At 35.7% G+C, this 23,290-nt stretch overlaps 1 protein-coding gene across 8 annotated transcripts; it reads left to right on the forward strand.

The window, feature by feature from the left end:
• Positions 1–4,643: 4,643 nt before the first annotated feature.
• Positions 4,644–22,497, forward strand: LOC103041826 (membrane cofactor protein). Of its 8 annotated transcripts, XM_049462701.1 has the most exons (14): positions 4,644–4,857; positions 6,682–6,807; positions 8,596–8,787; positions 8,896–9,007; positions 9,090–9,160; positions 9,258–9,443; positions 10,587–10,763; positions 12,120–12,182; positions 13,992–14,063; positions 14,546–14,578; positions 14,661–14,711; positions 16,376–16,412; positions 17,318–17,388; positions 19,447–22,497. In XM_049462701.1, exons 2-13 carry the CDS (start codon positions 6,735–6,737, stop codon positions 17,370–17,372), a joined length of 1,122 nt encoding a protein of 373 aa, XP_049318658.1. In that variant the 5' UTR covers positions 4,644–4,857; positions 6,682–6,734; the 3' UTR covers positions 17,373–17,388; positions 19,447–22,497. The 8 variants fall into 8 exon arrangements, with proteins under 8 accessions (XP_049318658.1, XP_049318659.1, XP_049318661.1 ...); XM_049462702.1 differs by lacking the exon at positions 17,318–17,388; XM_049462704.1 differs by lacking the exon at positions 12,120–12,182.
• Positions 22,498–23,290: the final 793 nt, after the last annotated feature.

Below are 23,290 nucleotides of genomic sequence, written 5' to 3' on the forward strand. Positions count from 1 at the left end.
GACAAAGTCCTAAGACAAGACAAGCCCTATATGCTTGTCTGTGCTATTTTATTTAGTTACTGATAAGTGATAAGACCTAGATTGACCTACATATTACCATACAAGTGTGGGGAAAATAAATGTGCTCATAATTTAAAATAGGTACATTTATCAGTCAAGCACTGTACAGCTAATTTATGATGATAGCAGCAGAATTTATATCAAATAAATACATATATATATATATATATATATATATATATATATATATATATATATATATATATATATATATATATATATATATATCAAATAACTTTATACAAGGAGCGAAAACCTAGAAAGTTTTTAGTAAACCAAAACCAAATTGAGCATGCATCAAATTCCTGTTTAAATATGCAGAAATGTTCTAGTAACTGGCCCACGCACTCATACATTACAGTCACACAATACAGTACATTCAGCCCTGGAGTGATGCATTTTATCACTCTTATAAATATACTATATAGTATAGAATCAAAATATAATAATAAAATAGATAAGATAAATACATCAAATATAAGGAGTAAGGAAGAGGTTTTCCAGATAACTCTGACATATATACATATATACATATATATATATATTGTGGAAGATTGGCCTTAAAATAACAAGCTTAGCTTAAAATAATCATGATAGCAAAAGCCTTAACCTATAATTAAAGCACATATTACACAAATATATCTATGTAAGCTATCATCTATATTCTAGTAGTCATTAATCACTGAATTAAGAGTTAGTCAATAATCCACACGTAGACACATTATATACTTGCTTAAATGAGTCTCTCATATCAGCAGCACTGACCCAAGAGACCCTGGACCGGGTCAACTGCAGAAAGCATACTTCCTCTTTTTAATGGTAAACATCTTGAGGTTACAGAGGTTAGCAGACTACAGGGTTCATCTTTTACTCCTATGGTCAAGCAGGGGACAGCTAGATTGAAACCAAGGAATAAAGTACATTTTGTAACCTTACAATAAAAGATTGCTCTGCAAAAATTATACATACAGCTTCAAGCTTTGTTTAAGATATACTAACTAACTAATCTTACGGTAGATGTAGCAAAACCATTATTAACAGAGAGTACGAACTTGGCTACTGGAGATGTAAGAAAGCATGATCAAGAGAGAATGTGAATTTTAATTAACCTGAGGCCTGTCACAAAGGGGAAGTGAATCTTCCCCTGGTTACCGAGCAGGGGAAAATTAATAATCAATAATAGAACCTGGTTTAACCAAAGGCCCGCCACTGAGGGGAAGTGAAACTTCCCGAGCAGTGTTTTTAGCAACCCATGATTCCCCAGAAGGCTTACTGGACAAAGGTACATTTCACGGGTCCTGAGAAGGTCTAATTAAACTAAAGAGTAATGCATAACGATACCATATTTGGCACAAAATAAGAAGTATTACTCATTCCTGCCTAGCAACCACCTAGCAACCGAGATACGTCAGAAAGGGGTATATAATTGGAGTCAGAGAAGCACGAGGTTCAGAAGAACTTGGGGCGACTTCTAGCTTAGACTAGGATGCATGCCTGTAAATGTTCTTCCCAGACTTCTGAAATAAATCATACTTGTTCACTCTCAATCTGTGTCGTCTGAACTCCTTGGATCAACAAACATGCAACAGAAAGGCTAAGAGACAGCTTTTCAACAATATATATATATATATATATATATATATATATATATATATATATATATATATATATATATATATACTGTGACGGTCTAGGCACCACCAGTGTGTGTACACAAAGACAGGGAGACCAGTTTAGCCAAAAAGAAAGGACCCTGAAGGGTTGTTTATTGGTCTAATCAGCCTGCTTGGGGGAAAATAGAGCCACTAAAACATGTATGCAATCAGTAAAGGATAGAGGGGGTGTATGTGCTGTGTTGGGTGCATGTGATGGTCAGTATAGTGAAAAAACCCAACCAAAATACTATCCCCAACTCAGAGCAGTCAAACAAACAAAAATGGAAGCCTCCACACTCCTGTGTGGGATTCCAGGACAGGAGCAGACTTGGTTTAAGGCTTTGGTGAGGAGGCGCCGTCCTCCTATGTGTCTCTCTCTCTCTGGGAGTCTCTTCAGGAATCTGTATTAGAGAGAGAGAGGGAGAGAGAGAGATGGAGAGGGCGTGCAGAGGGAGAGAGTAGCCCACGTGCACCAAAAGTTACCAGGAGAAAAAGAAGACAGCGTTAGTGGACAAAACGGGCATGGATTCCCCGTCTCACTCCCCTCTCCCCTCTGACTGTTTGCTCCTCTTTTATACTCTGTCTTCCCCTCTCCATGCTCCTCACTCAGCCCTGTCATTAGTGCTGGCCAGGCGTGGGTGATCAGTGTGGCCCCACCCCCCTGCTGCATGCTCACAATCTCTGCTCATCTCAGCAGGCTTGTTTTGGGAGTCTTGGCTGTTGTCGGCTACCTCAGATGGGCTTGCGGTATCCCACGCCTCACAATACGTATATATATATATAGGAAGGTATCAGTCTTGCCCAGTGTTTTATAGCTTTACTGAGTTATACACAAACAGGAAGTTGGTCACATATTCCAGTGAAGTGGGTTTATTAGTTCCAGAGAGGTTAATAAATCACTTATGATTTAATGAATAACTCGAAACATGCACAGAATATGAGCTGCAGTAGGAAGGCGTTCAACCAGTTAAGTGTTTTTGTACTTATATCATGGTGTAGATTATTGCTAGTATTAAAACTCTTATTACAAGTTAAGAAAGCTTTGTCAGGGTACTATAATGGAGCACCACCAATCTTAGGTTCAGGATCTATAAGAGATTGTACTTTCCACTAAAAGGCATGAAAGGCATTAAATAACCTGTTTTTGTTTGACAATCAATTCAATAAAAGAAGGTGTACATCATGTGGAATTTCCAATTGCACCTCTCATGCTGGGTGAGTCAAAATATGCAAATCACCAGGGCTAGTCCTGAGTGATGCATTATCATGTTGCCCAATCATAGAACTTTATCCAAATCATTATTTAAATAATAAATGGTTATAACACATACTGTGGCTCATTCTGAACCTATATCCCATTTCAGGATTGAGAGTCTATTTGTTCCTGTTCATTTGCAGAATTTAAAAAATTAAACATACTTTTCTTTTATTATTGTAAAATAGAGCATGAATCATATTACAGCCTGTAATTCTGCCATGATCTATATCAAACAGCTACAATGCCGCTCCCTTCCGCCAGAAGGTCTGGATATGGGTGCAGTCAGATAACTTGACTCAGGATGAAGTCATGGTTTTGATCCCATTTGCTGGCAAAGCTGCTACTTCCTGTAACACTAGCTTAAATACAATGGCGAGAAAAAGTATGTGAACCCTTCGGAAATTTAATTTTTTTGTAATTTCATCTATTTGTCATAAAATGTGACCTGATTTTCATCCAAGTCGAGGGTATAGATAAATATAACATGCCTACAATAATAACTTAAAAAACATGACGATCATATATGTCTTCATTGAGAACTACCATACAAACCTCATAGTGTTGGTGGAAAAGCTATGTGATCCCTTCAAAAAGCTAATTAGAGATTACTTTTAAAAACAAATCCAACTTTTGAGTTTGCTCCGCACAAGAAGGAGACATGTGTGAGCCATAGTGAGCCATAGTGTATTAAAGTGCATTTGAAGTGTTTAAAAAAATGACAGAATAATGTGCGACTGTCTGTATATCAGCTCTAACTCTCTTTTTCAAGATAACGAGACTGTATCTCTGTATCGCAGTGTCTCAATAAGACAGTGTTTCAAATAATGAGATAGCATGTCAAAATAACGTCTTAGTATCTCAAAATAATGAGATAGTATCTCAGAATAATAAGACAGTATCTCAAAACAACAACTTATTACTCCACCCTAAAATGACTTTTTATCTCAACAAAACAATCTCAAAATAATTAGATAGCATCTCAAAATACTTAGCATCTCAATAATAATACAGTATTTCAAATAATAAGATAGCATATCAAAACAATGAGTAGTATTTCAAAATAACGACTTATCTATAAAATAGATAGTATCTCAAAATAATTAGATAGCATCTTAAAATAATACAATCTTAAAATCACAACTTAGTATCTCAATAAAGAGATGGTGTTTAAAATAATGAGATAGCATCTCAAAATAATGAGATAGCATCTCAAAATAATATAATCTTAAAAAAACAACTTTGCTCTCAATAAGGAGACGATGTTTCAAATAATGAGATAGCATCTCAAAATAAACTAATTACAATTTCCAAATTAGTGTCTCAATAATGAGATGGCGTTTCAATCAATGATACAGCATCTCAAGATAATGAGATAGCATCTCAAAGGAATAAGATAGTATCTTAAAATAATGCGATAGCTTCTCAAAGGAATGAGATAATGTCTCAAAATAAAATAATCTCAAAACAACAATTTAGCTAGATGCTATCTCATTATTATCAAAATAATGAGATAGCATCTAGAAATAATGACTTAGTATCTCAATATAACGAGTTACTATCTCAGAGATAGCATCTCAAAATGGGTTATTGTGTTATTGTCGGTGGCGGAATGGGCGCCGCCGCTTTAAGCTGAAGGACTGAAGCTGAAGTTACGGGAAGGGCGGTGAGGGCGGGGCCTGTAGCCGGGCTCTGCGCTCCTCTTGACGGCTCTTTACAGCGCTGTGACTCAGAAACACTGCTGGCCTGCTGCCCATTTCCTGCCTTTTTGAGGTCAGTTTTAATTCGCTTACCCGCTTCCGCAGAACCACCCAAAACCACCCAGATAACCCGGAGAACCGAGGAGCTGCCGGAGCTTCTGCCTGGACTTGTTCTGGCTTGGTGTCGGTGAGTGATCCAGCGGTTATCCAGCAGCGGCTAGCGGGAGTCTGTGAGCTGAATTAGTTAGCTAGCTAGTTAGCTAGCTAACCTGACTAGGTTAGCTAATTTAGTTCGTCTGGAATGTTCTAAACTTTATGTTTAAAGTGTATAGGACTGTTTTATCGACACAGTGGTCGAGTATTATGCTTTTTAGATCGGTTTTGGGGTCAAAACGCTGGGTTTATTTAAGCTAGCGCTAACATAAACAAGCTATCTTAGCTAACATAGGTAACGCGTTACTGCTGTGGCAACATAGGTTGCCTTTAGCCAGGTTAGCTAATCTAGGCTAAGCTAAATTTACCTCAGAATTGATCCGTATTACCTTTTTACTTTGCTACTTAGCGAGAACAGCCCATTTAACTAGATTTTTACCGTAGTTTTACTTTAGTTAATAAATAGCTATGTACTTAACCTAGAGCAGCGTTTCTCAAAGGTGGTGCAGGAACTAACTTATCTGACCTCAGAAAATCTGAGCTATCTAACTTATAGCTAATAACTTTCCACCTGTAAGTTTTTACATTGTAATTACATTGTTCAGTGTTTTATCTATTAGAACTTACATGTAATATACACTACATTTTATTTCACTATCAGAACTACAGTTTTATAGTATCTCAATAATAAGCATAATGAGATAGTATATCAAAATAATGATTTATCATGGCTTTGTATCTTAATATAACCATTTAGTATAAAAAATAGATAGTATCGCAAAATACCTAGAGAGCATCTAAAAATAATGTAATGTCAAAATAGCAGTTTAGTATCTCAGTAATGAGGCGTGGTTTTAAATAATCAGATAGCATTTAAAAAGAATGAGACAACATCTTAAAAGAACGACTTATTCTACCTCAAAATAATGGCTTTGTATCTCAACATAACCACTTAGTTAGTATCTCAAAAATAATGATAGGAGCTCAAAATAGTTTGAGAGCATCTCATAATAATACTAATAATAATAATAACTACTTACTATCTTATTAATGAGATGGTATTTAAAACAGAATGAGACAGTATTTCAAAAAATTAAATAGTATTTAAAAATAATGACTTATGCTACCATAAAATAATGGCTTTGTATCTCAAATTAACCTCTTTAGTAAAAAGAAAAAATATAGTATCTCAAAATAATTAGATGGCATATCAAAATAATTAAATACCTCCTTAAAATGATATAATCTAAAAATAATAAGTTAGTATCTCAATAATAAGGTGCTGTTTTAAATAAGGGATAGCACCTCAAAACTATGACTTTTTATGTTCCCTCAAAATAATGACTTTGTATGTAACCAGAACCAATAATCAGTCAATCAATCAACTTACTAAATAATCATATTAGTTAAACTTACAGAGAGCAAAATCAGTTAACCCCCACATCACACACAACAGAGGAGTGAAGAACACTTGCTGAAAGATATGACGACAGGTGTATGTGTGTGTGAATTGCACGTCTAGCTTATTGTGAATACGGAAGCATGTGTGTGGTAACTACATGAGTTCCTGTACTTTGAGAACCACTGACCTAGAGTATTTTTAGAGTTATTGCTTTTGGTTTATTGTACTTCTTTTGTTTTAAAACTGTATGTTTTATGCACACTCATGCTAAAAGCAATGACTGTTTATATTCTGCATAATTTAGTGAAGTAAAAATAAAGTATGACTTTAAAATGTATTGGCGCTGTAATAAAGACACCAAAAATGAGAAGAGTCCAGTATAGACTCAACCAAAAACGATTTATGTAGAGTACTAACATTATGATTGTTTTTTTTTTTTTTTTGTGGCTTATCTAGGCACTGTTTCTGCTGTGTAAGGTTTTAAAAAGTTGGTGAAGATCTTTTGAAAAATGGTGTCGAAGGTGGAGTGCAGCAGTGTGATCATTCTTCTCATATGTCTGTTGAAGATCGAGAACATCAGAGGTGAGTTTTTTTTTTTTTTACTCCAATATTTCAACATTTTTTTAGAAACTCTTTAGTTGTAAAAAAGGAGTTATACTTAAGAGCATTAAAAGTACGTTCAAATTATGTAAAGAATACTAAAAGTACACTTTCGATTAAATATACACAAAATATACTTTCTTTGTATTTCAATAAAATGTATTTTTAAACAGTATGCTTTAAATTAATAGAAAATGCTTTTAATTTGGATTTAAATATAACTTGATTACAATTAAAATATATACTTGCCAAAAGTTGTTCCACGATAAATTATGTATTATTATTATTTTAATGCTTAAAGTATGTACTTTTCCATATGAAGTATACTTAAAAATGCTTAAAATACACTTAAATGCACTTTTCTTTTACACGGGGTAATTCTGAACATTCCTAGAGGTTTTGTCTAGTTTTAACAGAGTCTTAAGGTGTCCCTGTTTTCAAGGAGAACAGCCCTCCTTGAAAGATGTTTACACTACAAACTACACAGCGTTTGGAGGTTAATTCCAGTGCAGCATGTTTATCTCTGTTTCTCCTTTACCCTGTATAGCTCTGTAGGCTCCTGGCAGGTTGGTCAGTTCTATGTGAGGGGATTATATCTAATTTTAGACCGTTTTTAGGTTAAACAGGCAAACTCGGACTTAACCTACACTGTCTTTCTGTCTATGTGTGTGTGTCTCTCTGTCTATGTGTGTGTGTCTCTCTGTCTATGTGTGTGTGTGTGTGTCTCTCTGTCTATGTGTGTGTGTGTGTGTCTCTCTGTCTGTGTGTGTGTGTGTGTCTCTCTGTCTATGTGTGTGTGTGTGTCTCTCTCTGTCTATGTGTGTGTGTGTGTCTCTCTGTCTGTGTGTGTGTGTGTCTCTCTGTCTGTGTGTGTGTGTCTCTCTGTCTGTGTGTGTGTGTGTGTCTCTCTGTCTGTGTGTGTGTGTCTCTCTGTCTATGTGTGTGTGTGTCTCTCTGTCTATGTGTGTGTGTCTCTCTCTGTCTATGTGTATGTGTCTCTCTCTGTCTATGTGTGTGTGTGTCTCTCTCTGTCTATGTGTGTGTGTGTGTCTCTCTCTGTCTATGTGTGTGTGTGTCTCTCTCTGTCTATGTGTGTGTGTGTCTCTCTCTGTCTGTGTGTGTGTCTCTCTCTGTCTATGTGTGTGTGTCTCTCTCTGTCTATGTGTGTGTGTCTCTCTCTGTCTATGTGTGTGTGTCTCTCTGTCTATGTGTGTGTGTCTCTCTCTGTCTATGTGTGTGTGTCTCTCTCTGTCTATGTGTGTGTGTCTCTCTCTGTCTATGTGTGTGTGTCTCTCTCTGTCTATGTGTGTGTGTGTCTCTCTCTGTCTATGTGTGTGTGTGTGTGTCTCTCTCTGTCTATGTGTGTGTGTGTGTCTCTCTCTGTCTATGTGTGTGTGTGTGTCTCTCTCTGTCTATGTGTGTGTGTGTGTCTCTCTCTGTCTATGTGTGTGTGTGTGTCTCTCTCTGTCTATGTGTGTGTGTGTCTCTCTCTGTCTATGTGTGTGTGTGTCTCTCTCTGTCTATGTGTGTGTGTCTCTCTCTGTCTATGTGTGTGTGTGTCTCTCTCTGTCTATGTGTGTGTGTGTCTCTCTCTGTCTGTGTGTGTGTGTCTCTCTCTGTCTATGTGTGTGTGTCTCTCTCTGTCTATGTGTGTTTGTGTCTCTCTGTCTATGTGTGTTTGTGTCTCTCTGTCTCTGTGTGTTGTGAAAATGAAATGATGTGTTTGAGTGTTCTTACAGTTCCTTCCACATCTCTTTTTGTCTTTTTCAGCACAGTGTACAAAACCCAGTTTTGGGGAAAACAGGGTGTTGACTCCCGAATCCGATAGCAAGGAATCTTTCCCAGAAGGATCTACTGCTGAGTTTCAATGTGCAACTGGATATGTGACTGCAAATCCTGGAGCTTCCAAAACAGTTACATGCACTGGGGGCACATGGTCAGATCTGGCCCTTCAGTGTAAAAGTAATTCTCCCCTCACTGAACATAAATATTTAATTTATTCTGCTGACCATCAGTAATGGACAGCTTGTATCTATAAAACATCATGTGATCTGATTTTGTGTATTTTAGAAAGGTCATGTGGACCACTTCGAGACATCCCTTTTGGAAGATATACATACTCCCCAGAAGGAGATGAAGGACTTTTATTTGGTGCACAAGCCACACCAGAATGTGATAAAGGGTCAGTGAAAAAACACCCTTTCCTTTTTGATTATGTGATCACAAAGTATACTTATACAAGCATAATTTCACTCTTTTTGCAGCTATGAGCTTACAGGAAAGACAAGAACATGCACAGTAAAAGGCTGGGATGATAGAGATGCTACCTGTGAAGGTTTGTAAACATTGTATGTTTTAGAATGAGCCGTTTGTTTAGTTTAGAAAGTGTATAGAAAAAATATTTAAAGCAAACATCTCCCCTTTCCTTTCAGAGGTCAACTGTGAACCACCACCACCAACTGTTCCAGAAAATGGAAAACCAACTGAACCACTTGAGGATGTTTATAAATATCAAACCGTAATCACTTACTCTTGTAATGAGGGTTATGTTCTTTCTGGACACGACTCAATATCATGTTTGGAAACTGGACAATTTGAGACTCCTCCAAAATGCATAAGTAAGTTCTGCTGGAATAAATTACTAGACACTTAGAAATTTTTTAAAACTGGAAAACAATGACTTTCCCCCCCCCTCTGTAACACAAGTACTAAAATGGGCAGGGTTCTCTAAAGCATTTTAGCAAAAAAGATGATTTCTGAATGAGATATAAGCGTTAAGATAATCTTAACAATAATGGTTGATTTGGTACTGTATTTGACATCACTATTTTTCTTTTCAAAGTGGGGTGTGACGAGACACTAATATCAAAAGACGAGACAAGATACTGATTTCACGAGAACGAGACGAGATTTAAAAATGAAATTTTAAAGATACTGTCAAAAATGAAAAATGGCTTAATTTTTTTTGACAGTCATATAATGCAAACTTAACAGACACATTGATTTAATAAGAAATAGAAATACGAATAAAAAATAAAACTTTTCTAGGTCTTATATAGTGCAAACAATAAGTGCAAACCACAACCAGCCATATTAAGACTATGGTTTGTGTTTTTTTTCTCCTAAATCTCTTGTAATTTAACTATGTATAACCATAACCAGTCATATTAAGACGATACTTGAAGTGAAACAGAGACAGAACATGTTTTTAAATACAGTACAGAGCTAAGGGATTAGTACAGCTGCCTATGAAACAGTCACGTGTAGGATTTACTTACAGTATTTATATATGGTTTGTATCTTGTTGGTCACTCTGTTACCGTTTATTGTTTCCACTGGAGCCAAAATGCAGCCAGACATACAACTTAAAAGTAGCAGAAGCATCTTCTATACAAATACCTGAATTTTCCTCTTCTGCTGAGAGCTGCTCTCACTGCTGGGTTGCCAGATCCCTCTTAAAAAGTCCACGCTAAACAGTTTTTTTTTTCCCCGCAAGACAGGTTTAAGCTTGACGAGAAATATCGTCACGTTTTAATCTTGTGAGATCTCGAGCCACGAGATCTCGTCACACCCTTAATTCAAAGTCAATGCTTGATGGAAGCTAGCTATTGTGATGTTTTGTAATTGTAATGTTTGTAACTATATTAGCCATATTAAAACTTCTGTATATAGAAATGGATCAGTTTTAAATTTCAGGATCAAGCATGTTCTATCTTTTCTTCATTTTATTAATGTTTGTGTTTGTTATTCTCTTTGCCCAGAGTTGTCCTGTGGAGTTCTGGAGGTCGATCCAAATGCAATGACAACTGGAGCAAGGCCCCCTTATAGTTTGGGCAGCCTTGTAACTTTCGTGTGTAAGACAGGCTTCACAATGGAGGGCGCTAGTGAGCTGAAGTGTGTGGAATCTGGATGGTCTTCTTCTCCTCCACGATGCATTGGTGAGAACTCAAGTCTTTTATAAATTAATATCATTAAATTTATAAATTAAAATCATTAAATTAAGAAATTAAACACCTTCATTTTTGCTGCTGTGCATGGCTTCACCTTACACCTAACACATGGCTCAAAATCCAGAACTGATTAACTCTGCCTTCCATACCGAAATTAAGACAACTTTAATAAAATAACAGCTCTGAAAAAATATATATAATAGGAGACCACTTTAATTTCTGAATCAGTTTTTCAGATTTTGCTATTTATAGGTATACGTGCGAGTAAAATAAAAATTGTTGTTTTATTCTATAAACTACAGACAACATTTTTCCCAAATTCATGCATTTTTCACGCTACCCTTTTTTTCCTGCACACTGCAGCACATGCTCTGCATTTTTGATACGTTTGTTCATGTGTGAAAGCTGCTTTCAATCACGAGTATGCTCCAGAGTACTGATTTCTGGTCCAACTGAAAACAGTGGCTGGGATTTGCTTCAAGCGAACTCTGGTGTGGTCAGACTGCTGCAGGTGTCAAAGCTACAGTATCTGCTTTTGGTGCTGCGTGTGGGGTTGCGTGATTGGTTCATTTTGTAATGTGACTGCTTGACCTTATTATTGTTTTACTTCTCTTTCCATCAGTACTGTATTTAACAAACTGTATTATAACTTTACTATGAGGCGCACACTCAATGAATGTGTTTTCTGGTCTATTTTCCTACATAAGACGCACTGTCGATTTTTAAAAATCGACAGTGTATAGGGATTTTAAGTGCGCCTTATAGTGCTAAATATATATGGTATATCCTAATAAACCCACAGTGTAATAGGACTGGAGTGAGGGTACTGTAATAAGCTCAGCTTTGTGGAGTGAGTGCAGGTACCGACTCTCGTTTATGAGTAAAAAAAAGCAAAAAGACGTATGAATTCAGATTTGACTGTTCACATATGAAAGTAAATTAAATCCATAAAAAAAATCAGATTTGGCATGTTCACACAGCCATTAAAAAATCTGATTATAAATCACATTAAGCAAAAAAAATATTTGATTTGAGTCACTTTAGTCTGGTAATGTGAACATAGCCTAAATGCTCTCTCCATTAAAACTGATATTTTCTATATAACTTATTTGGAAGTGACCCTTATCCGTCATCAGTGAATTTTGGAAGTTCCTAAATCTGATTTAAGAATATTGGGTGCTCAGGTGTTTCTAATCTCTGACTAGTTTTGCTGTAATGTGAACAGAATTGAGGTTTCTGTATCATTCTTTTACTATTACTAGTCATAAATGTCTAATTATTAATTTCTAATACCATTTCTGAGAGTAACAGACAGAGTAACAGCCCTGGTTTTACACTTTTTAGAACATCAGACCACAACAACAACAAGACCGCCTACACCAAGAACCACAAGGCCAACTACTAAAGGTACTGAGTTGAGGGAATATGAGTTCTGGTCTGCACACTAGTGCTTAAAAAATCACTAGTGCATGTTGGAAACAGACGCAATTAAACAAGATTATTATTATTTATTTTATTTCCCAATTACGGTGGGTTATTTTGCCCTCAAGCTTATCTGAGGCTCATCATGTTAGGTGGAACCAATCTGATCTGAGTTTTGTGTTTATGTACATAATACAGCACCACCGATTGGATAAGATCAGATATAATGCTAAATTAATATTTAAATAGGAGAACTCCAGTGTAAAATTGTAAAAATTGGTTATATGTAGTAAAACATGATAAAGAGTACTAACCTTTGTTTAATAGCTCACCTCTGCTCTCCTGCAGCTTTCCAAGATCCGGCAATTTTGTTCAGTTTCTCCAAACAGGCTAAAATTAGTTTTAACTGGGCATATTTTGCCCCTGCACATAAATTTACAGCTTTTTACACCATTTTTCAGGCTTAAAGTAGCTCCACACCTCGTTGGTAGAATCTGGAGAACCCTGTCATTCAAAACAAGGCATTTAGAACTTTAAAAGTGCACAAGAAGCTTATTAAAAGCAAAATATGACCTGTTAAAACGCATTCTAGCCTGTTTTAACAAACTTTACAAAATTGCTGGATCTTAGAAAGCTGTGTGAGAATGGAGGTAGGTTATTCAACAAAGGATAGTACTGTTTATCGTGTTTAACTACACCCCAAGAGTTCTCCTTTAAAGTAAAATAATCATTTTTATTTTAAGTAACGCTTTATATAATGAGCCATTCTTATATAGGTTTGCTTTGGGCTTTTGTTGTGTTAGACTTGTTAATGCAGAGTGACTTCAGTAAGCAGTAGCATTACAACAAAATCACTGGGTTGCAGGGCTTGAGGTTTCTGTTTCGTTCTTTTTTTACTATTACTAATTTACTAACAACATAATAATAATGACTAACTATTCATTTCTAATACCATTGCCTATTATAATTTACTAACACCCTTTATTTTCTGGGTCAGTACGACCCCAGCATTTAAACATCTAGAAAATTATAATAATTAAATTTAAATAACACATGTTTGCCAGTTACTGGCAAATAAACGTTTATTTGACGAATAATCGGATGTTCTAGCATTATTATAATGTTATATCAGAATTATATTAGTATTAAAAGTGTTGTGTTGTGCAAAGTTAGAGCCCAAAGTTAAGGCACATTTCGAGAAAGATTATAAAACTGAATGTCATACTGACCTCAACATAAAATTGATATTTCTTATGTTTTATGCATATGAAACAGACATTAAATGTATTTTATTTATTATCTTTATCCAAAAAAAGTCAAAACATACAAATAAGACATTCAGAGACATTAAATGGGATTAAATTGATCCCAAAGTTAATAGGAGGGTTAATGTTTTTTTTTTCTTTCTGATAATGTACTACCAGAACCTACAGGACTGAAAATGGGATAAAACTTTACAATAAGGGTCAATAAAAGTTAACAGCACTTTCAACACTAATACACTTAACTAGTGTTAGTTTAGCCATTCGTTCACCAAAAATGGTTATTAATATTTTAATTTTTAGTTTATTATATGTATCAATAATTAAATCAATAACTAAATCTTCTGTGTAGATGAATCAATCATACAGCAAATTTGTTTCATTCACTTGTTTCAAAATGCTTACTTTTCTTTTTTTTGTTATTAAATAATACATTCTTAGCTTCTTATCTAGTTCTCTAGTTCTCCTGTTTTCACTCCCATGATCCTGAGAGTAACAGACAGAGTAACAGACATAATTTCACACTTTTTAGAACTTCAGACCACAACAACAACTACAACAACAAGAGAGCCTGCACCAAAAATCACAATGCCAACTACTAAAGGTGGAGTACTGAGGAAATATAAGTCCTGGTCTGCTCACTAGTGCTTAAAAAAAATCACCAGTGCATGTTGGAAACAGACGAGATTTGCACAAGATGCTTTTTGCTATTATTTTTTTTATTACACGAATACTAATAATAATAATATATATAGTTTAAATAATTTAGACATACTTCAATCCAAATAATGCTTATTGAGTACTGGCCGCACCTGGCAATGAAACCAAGGTATTAAATGAAATATAATCTAAGTTTAATACCATCTTAAATGTTTTATGGTGATCAAAATCCATTGGTGATGGGATAGAGGGTGGCTTTGCATTACTAACACAATTTAACCAATGGCAAAAATCACTGCAACACACGTTCAAGTGCTTTGCTGCTTTAATAAGTGTTTGTTTGTAAAAAGCACAAGTATTTCTTGCAGAGTATTATCCAGTACAGGTTCTGTAATGACGGTAATGTCTTTTTTTTTTTTACTATAGATAATTCTCAAAACAAAGCAACTCCTTCACCCAGTAAGTGTGTGTGTATTTACAGTCTGTGTTTTTAACAACATTTTCCATATTTTGGTGTAATTAATAATCATTTGTTATACAGATAGTGGAGTGAAAATCGGCCTGGGGGTTGGAATACCACTTTGCATATTGGGTAAGTAAAAGACAGAGTAAAAATGTACTTTTGTTTGTCCTTTTCAGTTTGTGCGATACCCGCAGTTGGGCTACAGATTGTGTTTAGGAATAGTATTAGGGACATTTGTTAAGGTATAGAAACTTCTTCTCTTTTTGGGAGTGTTTAAGAAAAGTTGATTTAATAATTGTTCCGAAACAATATTGTCAAGAGCTCCAAGCATGTTGGTATTTTAGTTGGCTTTATAGTATTGTTGGTTTACTTGTTTTGTTGAGTTTTTTTTATTTTTATTCTGTTTCAGATGCACTCACTAGTGTAAAAAAAGTGTATTTAAACCAACAAATCAGATCAGTTATTTCCCTTGACTCTGTATCTGTATGACTGATGGCATAAAAAATGGTGTCTGTCTGTCTGTCTCAGTATAGGATTGATATAGGAATTAACCAAATTATTATTTTAAAAAATTGAAGTGCTACCTGTTATATTTATATTTATTAACATGTTTGGACCCTCATTTTCATATTTTTTTTGTTTGGTATTTAGGTTCCCTAAATTAACACCTAATCACCCTCTGTTATTAATAATAATAACACCTTGGCAATGCTGATGACGAAAGATAAGTTAAGTTAAGTTAAGATAAGAGATGGCGCCAGTGAGAGAGCGAGAGACAGAGCAATTGAAAGAAGGAGAGAGAGAGAGAGGGAGAGACAATGCAAGTTATTGAGAGAAAACGTGAGAGCTGAGATTTTAGCACAGTTGCAGCGTGTCGACAATTTAAGTGATCTGTGTTTGTGTGCAATTATGCATGCTTCATGCAGGCACCGATTTTTATTTTATTTTATTTTTTTTTTACATTTTTGGTATCAGATTTTGATACCCAGCCCTAATCGCGTCAAACGTACATAAAAGTGAACTCAAATTTGTAAGTTTTTGGAACCTAAAGCAGTCTATTATTTCTAGCCATGTGTGATGTTGATTTGAAATGATGTTTTCTAGATAATTGTGTCTACCGGCTTTAGATTACCTAATAAAGGAGTAATGTACCCTAAAGTATATTTAGAGAGAGATGCTATTTGTTGTTAAAAGAGATCGCAGACATGTGCACAAATAGCACAAGATTTTACTACAGCAGAAAAATCTGACAATAATCTTTTGGATCCTGACGGAACTTAAAATCTATTGAGTTCTGTTAAAAGTGGGTGGAGCAATGATTTACATACCTAACAGAAATGTTTGTTTTTTGCTTATACAGTCCTGTGTGATGTTTTTTTTACCCTTTGAAGCCATTGAATTAGGGATGTCCCAGTCGGCTTATTTTGCCCAGATCTGATCTGAGTCTCTTAATGCTGACTATTGCTCGAACCAATCTTGTGCGCGTGCGTGTGTGTGTGTGTGTGTGTGTGAATTTGCTGCTGCTGGCTGGACATTAATGTCCACTATTGATGCCCAGAGGACACCACATGGTGCTCTTAACACTGTGGTTCAAACAAAGACTCAGATCCTGTCTGGGAACAAAATAGCCGATACTCGATCCAATAAAATCTGCCTGTATCAAACCTGATTCCACGTCACTTGATGAGACTGGGACACCCTGTAAATCCATTGTATACATGCATTACATGTTATATACATGCATGAGTTGTGGTCCATGATCCATTTGCTAAAACTCCATTTTTACTTTGCAGCATTGGTTGTAGGAGTGTGGTATTACAAAAAAAGATCGTAAGTGTATTTTCACGCCATTTTCAGCGACAAGCAGATGGACAGATTGTGTAGTGAAATCATTTTTATTTGATGAAGCTATACAATTTTTATGTTACTGTTGCTGCTTTCAAGTCCGTGTCAGAATCTTGTAATTACAGCTTTTGAGCTTGTTAGTACAATGTTAGTACAAATGAGTGGTTTTGGTGGGAAACAACACAAACGCCCTGTTAAAAATCGCTAGCGATGCCTCAACACCAGGAATGTGAAGACTAGCACATGCCTCCTTCGATACATGTGAAGTCAGAATCCGCCTCTTTTCTGTAGCATCAAAGCGCTAACGCTCGGAGGCAGCGCTAACGCTCAGTTCTCATACATCAGCTCACAGACGCAGCCTATCAAAAACCCAGTTTCCCACTGTTGAATACATGATGAGTTTCATCTTGTAAATACAATATTTCTGACACGACTTGAAGGCAGCATGCTTCATGCATGTAAAAGTGTACTCACTCCTTTAAACATGTGACCAGTAACATTACATTTTATTTCGCTTTTTTTGTGTTTACTAATAGCTCTAGTCAGAATTCTTACCTCTTCTGTGTTTTAATGTTTATTAGCATGTCATTTTTTTCTAACCTGCTTTTTAATGTTGCTTACTTATTGCTTTCAATACGCACACACCATGTTCTGCGTCAAAGAGCACAAAATGCATCTCTTGCCTAACAATGGACAAAATATTTTGCTGAAAGATTTGATAAAATTGACGTTTAACGAAGTTGGCAGAGAAAGACGGGTGGTGTGTCCGAATGTACGGGAAGAAGGGTTCTCTGTGTTTGGTTTGATATCTGGGACGTGGGCTCAGTTTGAGTATACTTGGTTCTTCAGCCATGCCCACAGTGACCAATACTGGAATTTTGGGTTCACAGCTCTGCACGTGGTTACTCTGGAAATGTGGCTAAAAGTGAAGATGGCGCGTTATAGCACACTCACTGTCCTGGTAAGAAAACAGAATCCGTATCTGTTTTACTTTGTACATCAGAAATCAATGTGTGGGTTGAATCGTTAGAGTGTAGGAGGCTGGGCGTGACTGTTTATATTAGTGTTTATTTATGTTAAGGCTGCTTTCCTTGTTGACTGTAAATCAGATATCTGTAGATGTCAGATTACAGGTAACTGAGTTGGTCATGTGACTTCTTGATTTCTACGACACAAGTTTCTCTCTTAGATGTGCTGTTTTTGTTTAGTAGAATACACAGCATAGGAGATGGGAGTCCTGGTGCTATATTTTCTGAGCTAAATTTGGGAGTAAATTGTCTAAAAATTGACAGTTGGTAAATTGGTCAGTGTTCTTTTCAGTGCTCCAAAATCTAGTAGAAGGCCTTGCTTAATCATATACAGTGGTTGGACAATGAAACTGAAACACCTGGTTTTAAACCACAATAATTTATTGTCCTGACAGACAGTTCTGGTGGAAACAGGAGAGTTGAGGTGCACATTGAATTCTGCGTGATTTGATCAGCCGTGGTTTTATGTTTTTTGGATACAATCAGGGTTAGCACCCGAACATCCCTTTCAGACAGCTTCCTCTTACAGCATCCACAGTTAATCCTGTTGGATGTGGTTCGTCCTTCTTGGTGGTATGCTGGCATTACCGTGGAAACCTCCCACACTAAAATGACAGGTGTTTCAGTTTCATTGTCCAACCTCTGTATTTCTAATATATATTTTATTTGATTATATATTTTATGCAACAACTAAACAAGGTTAAGTGGGAATAATATGCATGTTAAAAGCACAGTGCATCTTAAAGCTTAAAGGCTTCCTAATTTATATTCTATGAAAAATATTACATGTTAAATGACACAGAAATGGAACTGATGTGCCTGTTAGGGGTATTTTGTAACCTGTAGTTGTTTTTTCTTTGGTTCAATTTTCATTTCACACTGCTCCACCACAAACCACATGAGAATGTTCCCTTTGTTAAATTTGCTTATTAGTCAGACAGTGGTAGCGGTGGCGCAAGAAGGTAAATACAGAAAGAATCTGGCAATATACCACCTTAAACTACATCTGCAGAGCCATTAGGTTTGTTTGAGACTGGTCTGAGACCAATATCTATCAAACGAATCATATCATGGGTGAAAACAAGCAAGAAAACATAAAACTAGTTTAGCTGACCTACAAAATGCATGTGTAAAAACACTGTTTTTACAAGGTGGAATGGGAGTTTTTGTTAATGACTTAAGAATACTGAATTAGTAATCAAAATCCCTACCTGGATTTAAGTAAATGACTTAGGGTTGATGCTGCAGCTAAAGGCGGTCCAACGAAATATTATGACATTTTTTGCATTGATCTTATTTATACAGCTTTTATACAGGGGTTGGACAATAAAACTGAAACACCTGGTTTTAGACCACAATAATTTAGCACTCGAACTTCCCTTTCAGACAGCTTCCTCTTACAGCGTCCACAGTTAATCCTGTTGGAAGGGTTGGTCTTTCTTGGTGGTATGCTGACATTACCCTGGGTACCGTGGCTCTTGAGGCATCACAAAGACTTGCTATGTGCAATTAATGAAGATTGAATACCAGGCTGCTCCAATTTAGCCATTTAGCCATGAAACCTCCCACACTAAAATGATTTCAGGTGTTTCAGTTTCATTGTCCAACCCCTGTAGTCCCTGTAGAGGAGTACAGCCAATAGATCACGATTAAAAGCATACTAGAGCCTAGTTTAAGAGCCTAAGTGGAATGGACATTATTGTTGATGACTTAAGAACACTGAATTAGTAGTATAACTTTGAACTTTTTGTAGTTTATTGGTGTGCTAAAGCTGATCACTAACAGTATATATATATATTTTTTTTCTTCTGCTTTTCACTCCAACTTTGTGCATGGCCATGTTGTCAAAGTTCGTGAATCTTACCTTCCTAATCTTCTTAATGCTTCTAATTCACAGGACACTGAAGCGCACTCGTAAAAATGTTCTTTCTTTCATTTTTTTTTTTTAAAGATCACTCACTTCAGTTTGTCCTAAAATCTCCTTTTTTCAGATCTGTGGATCATTTCTCTTGTCCTACCGAGTCTTAGTGTCCTCCTGCTTTCATAAAGTGGAGGAATGCCTTACGTGAATGAGGTGGATCAATCCTACGCTGAACCATGGATGCCTGCAGCAAGTGCAGCGAGAGATTCTTCTTCTCCAGGTCATTTATGTGTCTGTTTTAAGGTAAATTCAGCAGGTACTGCTGGTTTCCCAAGATGCAGATAAACCATGAAATTGCACTTCAGAATAGATTATTCTGCTTGATCTGTGTCTAGAATCAATATATTTTGTATGTTTTTGCTTATTTGTTGTTAAATCATATCTTATTTAGGAAGACTTGTGTGTATGTGTGCTTCAGTAGTCACGACAAGTTCTTAAAAACTAATATTCAGCATCAGCAGCCAGAGCCTGAGCGAGCTGGATATCTGGAGCTTTCCACCAAGTATGTGCATTAACTGCCTAGTGATGCTGCATTAGTGCCAGTTCCAAAAGAAAGAGGCTTTTGATGGTTTGAATCCCAGTCATGCAGCTTGCCATCAGTTGTTGGAGCCCAGAGGGAGCACAGTTGGCCTTGCTCTCTCTGGGTGGGTACAGTAGACTCCTAGGGGGATGTGGATCAGCACAGGGCTGCATCTGTGAGCTGATGTATCGGAACCAAGTCGCTGCGCTTTCCTCCGAGTGTTAGCGCTGTGATGCTACTCGGCAATGTTGTAATTGGCCTTATAAATTGGGGAGAAAATGGTATTAAAAATTATAAATAATTTTTGCTGGGAGTTTTGGGGCTCAACTGGCTAAGCTAAATTAATAATAAGCTAAATAAATAAATGTTCTTTTTAACAATATGCTCAGATAAATATATTGCCAATCTAGATAAAGATTATTATAATAAAATAAAATAAAATAAAATATTGTCGTATCGCCCACCCCTACAGCCAGCCTGTTTCAGCTGTAATTACTCGTGCTAAAAATTGTAAATAATAAGAAATCTGGCCAATTTTTAACCAAACTTAAAATGTTATAGCCTTATTGCCAACACTGCATCTTAATACAACCTTACACAGAGTTTTTGATTAATTATTAAATGCACTTAAATACTGAATGTCCAGCATCGCTTTACAGTCACTCCTGCACTTCCTACAACTAACCAGCTATATATTAATCTTATAAACACTGGTTTTATTGACCAGTAGATCATGAAAGTTCTGTGTATATGCAGGTTTATATCATACAAAAAGAAAAAGTGTCATTCCTTCATTTGTGTTCTTTATGTTTATGGTGCCATTGTCTGCGCTGTGTTGGAGAAATAAAAACTGCCACTCGGTGCTTGCACAGCAAAACTGTTAATCTTAATCTTATCAGTATTTAAGTATAACTGCAGCATCTTGAATTAGCAACTGATTGCATGTTTTTGAGGAAGATGGAGAGAGATAATTTGTTTGATACTGTCTTTTGAAGGTGTTTCAGGTGTGCAGTTTAGTTGCTTGTGCCCTAAAGGTCTAGCTCATATTGTACAATATTGACAACCTGTGGTTTTAGCTCATTCAATTGACCAATATTGGCTTTATTTAAAAAACAATAGAAATGAATTGGTTTGAGGGGAAGCAGCTAAGATAGACAGAATCTGATATAAAGCATATTTTAACACAAAACACAATCATAGTTAGCATTAAACAAACCTAACTTCTTAGCTTGAGGTGAACATGATGGAAACAGCTAGAAATTGGACAAATAGATGTCCAAACCAAAGTTCTAAACCAAGCTTTAAATATCATTGAAAATTTAAGTAACTTTCCAATTAATTAATTTATTAAATAACTAATTTCAGTAATTCAGTTCAAAATGTGACTTATCTTATATAAATGTAGTACACACAGAGAGATCTAGTTTAAGCGTTTATTTCTTTTATTGTTGATTATTGAAATGAAAACCCAAAAATCAGTGTCTCAGAAAATAGAATATTATATAAGACCAATTGGTACTTTTGGTATCAGTGTGGGCAGTATGCCTGCTGGAAAATGAAATCCACATCTCCATAAAAGTTAAAGTCAACAGAGACCGTTTAATGGGGATGTGGCTTTCATTTTCAAGCAGGACTTGGCACACTGCCCACACTGCAAAAAGTACTAATTTGTCTTGTATAATATTCTAATTTTCATTGGCTGTAAGCCATAATCATCAATAATAAAAGAAATTCATTTCGCACAGAAATTTGAAACAGAACCATTGTTTAGTTAATCCGGACTGGACCAAACAAGCACTCTAGGATTGTCTCTCTGATTTTATACTTTTTAGTTTGGCACTAAAACTAATACTAAAATGATTAAAACATAATAAATAATCGTAGTGTCCAGTATTATGTCATCGTAATTTTTTTTAGACCCCCTTAAATCAGCATCAGCCATAAATGTACGTATCGTCTGGATCCCATAGTATTTTACAGTATTATTTAATGATTTCATTAATTTATAACTTATTTATCTGTTGCTTGCCATTTATGAGTGATTTGTGTTCTAAAGATCCAGAACATGCTTTATGGGCTGCTCTAAATTTCACACTTGGAAACACCCTCAGAAACTGTGTTAAATTAAATTATTGATGTCTGTGTACAATTTATTAAAAATAATTCTTTACATCTCTCATCGGTTTGTAGTGATACTGGGTTGGTCTCAGTCTAAAAGGAGGTGATGATAATGTGTTATTTGTTATTTGATATTTTATTTGATTCTGAACTTTGAAATCTTACCGATTTAATATAGTTTTGGCCTTTTTTGTTTTGTTTTGACTAAAATCAGTAGAGAAAAGAATGCTCTTGGAAAAGTTTTCACATTTAAGTGTGCACTTTTCCAAAAATACACTTAAGTTTTGAAATTACACTGGATTATTTTTTTGTTTTTGTGATTAAACATTATTTATAAGCTCCCTGTAATTAAAATGAATGTAAGGGACAATTTTTTGTGGAGTTTTCTTTCATTATTGAATGTGTTGTATTATTATAGAGGGATTGGGATTGTGGATTGTGGTTTCTTTTTTTTTATCCAATAAATTTTGGATGCTGAAGTGACATTTTATTCCAGATTATTTTTGATTGAGTATGTTTTGTATGAATGTTCAGAAGCACTAAAACAAGATATTGTTGCTGTTTTTAATTATATATTTTTACCCAATTTTTTACTTTAACTACTTTAACCCATTCACTTACTAGAACTATCCCATCATTTACGCCTCTTTTCAAAACTGCTGACAATGCAGCATTACTGGGTCTCCAGTGTGTTTTGAAAGAAAGCGCTGGATTCTCAGTTCCAATAAATCAGCCAACAGATGCCTGCGCCGGTCAGCAACACCAATAGTAAACTGAAGAGGGGAGAGAGCGTCATCTACACTCTCAGAGAGAGCATGTTCAGTTACGTTCTCTCGGACTCCGGCTGCTGATGGCGAAGCATCATGACCCTGCATTTAAGCCCTGGTGTTTCTCGAGACATGGTGTTCTAGTGTTGCTCTGCAGAGTCGCATCTTTTTGCTGTATAATAAATTAACAGGGTTCATACGAACCAGGTAGTGAAAAAACTGGAAAAGTCATGGAATTTGAAAATAGCAATTTTCAGGTCTGGATAAGTTTTGGAAAAATAAAAATACCCAGAAATTTTAGGAAAAATCATGGAAATTTGATAGGAAAATCTTTGTTTCTGTTTATTGATGAATAAATTCTATTTTGAACTACAAATACGTCAATCAGCTCAGAGTTATTTAGCTCTACACAATGGAGCTCTCAGGATCTGACACATTTTATTATTATTTATTATAAGAGTGTGTGTCAATTTGTATTAGATTCATTTTAGACTTACTAAAATCAATTT

The sequence above is a fragment of the Astyanax mexicanus genome, chromosome 13, assembly GCF_023375975.1.
Source record: "Astyanax mexicanus isolate ESR-SI-001 chromosome 13, AstMex3_surface, whole genome shotgun sequence".
Classification (NCBI taxonomy): Eukaryota; Metazoa; Chordata; class Actinopteri; order Characiformes; family Acestrorhamphidae; genus Astyanax; species Astyanax mexicanus.

Bases quoted from the DNA above. Each gene is read 5' to 3' on its own strand.
- LOC103041826 (XM_049462701.1), top strand. From the start codon at position 6,735: ATGGTGTCGAAGGTGGAGTGCAGCAGTGTGATCATTCTTCTCATATGT. The intron at 9,161-9,257 runs GTTTGTAAACAT...CTTTCCTTTCAG, and splicing joins TAGAGATGCTACCTGTGAAG to AGGTCAACTGTGAACCACCA. The intron at 9,444-10,586 runs GTAAGTTCTGCT...CTCTTTGCCCAG, and splicing joins GACTCCTCCAAAATGCATAA to AGTTGTCCTGTGGAGTTCTG.